This window comes from Elephantulus edwardii, unplaced genomic scaffold, assembly GCF_000299155.1.
Source record: "Elephantulus edwardii isolate Elephantulus edwardi_28Jun2011 unplaced genomic scaffold, EleEdw1.0 scaffold00089, whole genome shotgun sequence".
Lineage (NCBI taxonomy): Eukaryota > Metazoa > Chordata > Mammalia > Macroscelidea > Macroscelididae > Elephantulus > Elephantulus edwardii.
The window spans coordinates 6,225,682-6,230,987 of record NW_006399839.1 but is presented as its reverse complement, the minus strand read 5'-3'; the positions used below and the strand labels follow the sequence as shown (position 1 = coordinate 6,230,987).

Below are 5,306 nucleotides of genomic sequence, written 5' to 3'. Positions count from 1 at the left end.
TCAATATTTATATATATTATACATCGTATTCCATGTGACTAGAAAAATAAACATTAGAAGTCAGTGAGGAAACAGTGACATTATGTCATATTTATCAGTAATCTCTCACTATTCATGCTTCTTGCCTTTTTAAAATTTTCTGGATGCTGCTTGATGAATGGTGTCATACTATAATACGGCCATTTTGGGAAGTCTGAGATGGGGCTCCGGTGAATGGATCATTGAAAACAGACTATTTTGATTTCATAGTAGGTGGTACTCCAGTGCGTGTTTCACTTGTCTTCTCTGACAGGGCGTTATGCAGCAGGCCAAGGTGAGCAGAGCGGCTCTAGGCGGCTTGCTATGGTCTTTAAGAATGGCTGACTTTAGGCATCTCAGTATGAGATAAATATTGAGATGTAAATGAGATATGTATTTATTATTTTTGTATGTGTACTGTCAAATCAGATCTGACTGGTACGGGAGGAAATTGTCCCTTCTTCTCCAGCAGAGTATCTGGTGGATTTGAATCGGGTGTGCGCTTTTTTAAAACTGATGCATTTTATTGTTAGGTGCCATGGAGTCAACTGTGACTCGTAACAACCTTCTGAATAACAGGCCTATCCCGCCCCATCCCTGCAATCTGCAGCATGCTCAAGCCCATTCTTCTGTCACTTTGTCAGTCCATCTCCCATTGAAGGTCTTCCTCTTTGTTTGAACCTCGGCCTTGCCCAAGTCCTGTCTTCTTCCAAGGGCTGGCCCCTGCACTTAGAATGACTCATTTAATCCTACTAAAGACTTGACCTATATACTTGTTCATTTTACAGCTGAGGCACAAGGAGGCAAAGTAGTTTATTCAAGATTATGCAACCAAAAAAAGGAGACACTGGAATTAGAACACATGCATTCTGAGTTCAGAACCTGAACACTTCGATGCACAGTGGTGCCTACATGTGTGTCCCGGAGTCATAATCAACTCAGCTCCAGCTCTTAACTCCAGGCAGGTTTTCAGAGGCACGAAATCCCACAAGAGGAGACTGCCCAGCCTTCCACAGCTTCTGGATAGGCGTGACTAAGTAAGCATTGCTCTTTTCCAAGAACTCTGGGAGAAGGACTCTGATCCTCCTAAGCTTCAGGAGCATCCAGTTCACATTGTCAGGACTGGAAGACCAGAAAGATAGTGGCCACGAATCCAGCAGAGAAGACAGGATTCTGAAGTGTTTGGGTGCCAAGGATAACAGTCCCCCAGACCAAGACCCAGAACAGATTTTCTCTTTCAGGACTTGCTTGGGTATTGGGAGATGCTGAAGAATTGCCCTTTGATGATGACAAGTTTGATGTTTACACCATTGCCTTTGGGATCCGGAATGTGACACACATTGATCAGGTATGAATGGCTGCATCTTTGGTTTGTGTGCCTCTTAGGACACTTGTTCCCCATGGAGTGGATCCTTAGTGAATGAGGAAAAGAGGAAGAGGTTCTTCTCTGGGCCTAGCTTAAGAAGAATGACCTCAGGGGACCCAGTCCTTTAGGTTGCCACTTCTCTTCGTCATATACCTAAAAACAGACTAAAAGCTCAAAAGTGAAAACTACAAAGCAGATCCCCACAGAAGTCGTGGCTACTTGTGCTGTTGATGTTTACATCTCTGAGATCACTAGCTCTATCACTTCATCTGTTTCCTCTCACTTGGCAATCTGTTGTGAGTTTGCAGATCAGAGGGCTGGTCAGACCTTTTTGGCTGAAGGTAGCCAGAGTCACAGTCCTTCTTTTGAAGGAAAAGAGTCAATTCTTTACTCGATGCTAAACCCAAGACGGTAGAGCCAATTACTTTACACACTGCACTCCTAACCAGAAGGTCAAGAGTTCAAATACACCAGCCACTCTGGGGGAGAATGATGGCAGTCTCTTCCTGTAAAGATTTACAGCCTCAGAAACCCAGTAGAGGGTGACCAGGCATCAGAGTCAACTCCTAAGCAGTGAGCCGACAGGACAGTAAAACTGCTCTGTAACGTTTCCCTGCCTGTATCTTTAAGGAAGCAGGCCGTCTAGTATTTCTCCCATGGAGTGGCTGGTGAGTTCAAACAACTCATCCTTTGCTTACCCACTAACTTGCTTAATCATTGTATCATCAAGGTTCAGTTTGATACCAGTCTTTATTTCCACTTCAGCGTTCGATTCAAAATACTTGTAGACCATGGGCAAGGCACCTAGTTTTATTTCTATTCTATGGTACCAGTTCATTGGTTCTGCTTCTTATTATGGGACATAATAGTGCTCCTTGGCTTGGCGTTTATGAACAGGACTGTGTCTCGAGCCTTAATGAGGAAAAAACTTTACGTAGATTCAAAGTTCAAAAGGTACAAAAAGATTATCACTGTAAGTGTCCCCTCTCCCTGGTCTCTTAACCATTAGATCCCTAACCAGGTCACCAGGTCTTTATCTCGTGGAGCTGCCATTGATTTAGACTGCCAACTTCTGGTACTCGGTAAAGCCTGAACTGTCACAGGCTCCTTAAAAATACCAAAAAACCCCTCAAAGTCACTGCCATGGAGTTGATTCTCACTGTGACTCTAGAGGACCAAGTAGACCACCTTATAGAGTTGTTAGGACTGCTCCCATAGACAGTCACTAATTTATTCCTTTATAACAATGTTTTATGGGCGAGCTCTGGTGGCCTAGTGGCAAGAAGCTGCACTGCAATCCCAGAGGTGTGTGGTTCAAATCCACCAGATGCTCTGCTGAAGGAGGAGGAACAATCACCTCTTGTACCAGTCAGATCCGATCTGATGGTACACACATAATAATATTTACAAAAAAAAAGTTTTATGCATGGCAAGTGGATTCATTGTTTTCTCATATAAAAATTAACATGCTTAATATTTCACCCAGTGCTTTGTCACTTTAAACATACCTCTTAGCTACTTCCATGTCAGTCTATGCCTCCTCCTCTGAATAGCTGCATAAATTGTTTGTTTAGATCATTCCATCATTTAATCAAACTCTGAGTTAAAGTGCTTCTCATCATGTGCTGTTCAAACAGTGCTGCCGTGCCTAACACACAGGCGTGCCGGTTTATTCAGTAGAAGCAATTTCCATAAGCTAGAGTCCTAGATGTAGAATCTCTAGATCAAAAAGGGTAATTATCACTTTAATAGGTAATCTTAAAATGCATCCTCAAGGTTGTACTAATCTCTAGTCAGTTTGTATTAACATAGGTGACCTTCTCTAGTCTCAAGTGGCCTAAAAAAAATAGACTGTGATAGCACTGATTCTAAGGGAGGAACTCCAGTGGCACAGTGGTAAAAGTACCCTTATAAGGACTAAAAGGCAGTTCAAACCCACGTGCTGCTTTATGGGATAAAGATGTGGCAGCCTGCTTCCATAGAGACGAGAGGCTTAGAAACTTGCCAAGATTATCTCCGCTCTCCCCTGTAGAATCACAGAGTCAGAATCACTCTGCTGGTGACTTTGGGCTTCTCTTTTTTAAGGAGCCCGGTGTTGGAGTGGTAAAGGTGCTTGTCTCTTAAATCAAAAAGGTTTGCAGTACAAACCCACCCAGCAGCTCTCTGCGCTAAAGACGTGTCCATCTGCTGTCATGAAGATTACTGCCAACAAAAGCATATGGGGCAGTACTGTTCTGGAGCACATGGGTCACCATGTATCAGTCAACTTGACAGCACACAGTGACAGGCTTGTCTTGGCTTCCCAAGAGTCGATGAGGGCTGAGGCCAGTGGTAGCTTGTAGATCACTCGTCGAGACTAAAGCTGTCTTGGCCTCATGGAGTTGAGTGAGGTCTCCTGAGGAGTCTTATTTCTTGTCTTGCTCAGGCACTGCAGGAAGCCCACCGGGTCCTGAAGCCAGGAGGACGGTTCCTTTGTCTGGAGTTTAGCCAAGTGAACAATCCTCTCATATCCAGGTTGGAACTGTTAACAGACTATTAACTAAAATTAGGCTACAACTAGGCCTACGTCTAGCCTAGGGTTTCCCCAAATGGATACAAGTAGAAAAAACAGCCAGTAACGAGTCAGGCTCTTCCCACCTCACAACTCAGATTCCCGGCAGATGGTCCACCATAGAACTCAGCCAGTTCTGTACGGCATCTAGGCCAGAAGAGTCACAGTCCTGAAACCAGAGGCTCAGTGGCCCACGTGTTATTATTTTAAGGACTGGTGGGCTATTTTGAAACACTGATTTTTCTAGGAATTTTTTATTAAAAAAATTTAAATTTGTAGGGTGGGTCATATACCTACATAGCAGTAGCCAGAACTAATACTGTTCGCCACATCTGTCACTTCTTGGCCCACTTATTTTAGATACTTGCTTGGCCCCTATAGCCATTTGAATGTGTCCTTCCAGACCTCAGCTTTGCATCTTGATGGATGAAATCAAAACCAAAGCATGTTCTAATCTTACTTCTGTTGCTTTTTGTTTTAGGCTGTATGATTTATATAGCTTCCAGGTCATCCCTGTCCTTGGAGAGGTCATCGCAGGAGACTGGAAGTCCTACCAGTACCTTGTGGAAAGTATCCGGAAGTTCCCATCTCAGGTATAAATCTCCTAGTTTTACAACAGAGCCTATAGGGTTAAAATCCAGGTAATTCTTGCTGGATTTTGTTCTTTGTTGGAATTTATTAATTTTAGATTTTTATTTTATGTTGGTTTACTTCTTGCTGTTATCTTTGTTTTAGGAAGAATTCAAGGAGATGATAGAAGAGGCAGGTTTTCAGAAGGTGACATATCAAAGTCTGACATCAGGTATCGTGGCCATTCATTCTGGTTTCAAACTGTAACTCCTTTCTGATCGTGGAGCCTGAAGCATCCTGTTGAAAGCTTGGGACTGAAGGATTGTCTTGCTGTAGAGACCAGCAGCAGGACATCTCCTGTGAAGGATCTGTACCTCGAGCTCATGTTCCAAGAGCCAGCCACAGCATCGGAGAATCGATTCCTGTCACTTCATTGTTGCTTTCTTGAGGAACTGTTTCAGACCTCGCCCAGGGATCTTTGGTCTGTTTTAGCTCAACTAACTTTTCTTAGCTACGCAGTGTGTGGTTGAGTTAAAACCAGCACTACTGTTCCAGTTTGAAGTGTATTTGTAGCTTCTCTGTCAGTGCTGCCTTCCAGAGGGATAATGGATCATTTGATATATAATAATTTGAACTAGAAAACTATACCTGGATAAATCTTTCATCCTAAGACTGAGTCTGGGGCAGAAGTGAAGGCCCAAGTCACAAGACTAACAATTACAAAATACTGTACTGATCCAGTAAATGAGTTTTACAGTTTACATGGTGTTTGTAATTTTTGAGAAGGGAGCAGAGGAGACA

At 43.2% G+C, this 5,306-nt stretch overlaps 1 protein-coding gene across 1 annotated transcript in view; it reads left to right on the top strand.

The window, feature by feature from the left end:
• Positions 1 to 4,772, top strand: part of COQ5 (coenzyme Q5 homolog, methyltransferase (S. cerevisiae)) — a 19,484-nt gene extending 14,712 nt beyond the window's left edge. The window contains exons 4-7 of the mRNA XM_006890429.1: positions 1,260 to 1,366; positions 3,810 to 3,898; positions 4,417 to 4,528; positions 4,671 to 4,772. Of these exons, the coding sequence (XP_006890491.1) occupies positions 1,260 to 1,366; positions 3,810 to 3,898; positions 4,417 to 4,528; positions 4,671 to 4,772 (410 nt within the window). The remainder of the gene's footprint in view (positions 1 to 1,259; positions 1,367 to 3,809; positions 3,899 to 4,416; positions 4,529 to 4,670) is intronic.
• The last annotated feature ends 534 nt before the right edge of the window (positions 4,773 to 5,306 follow it).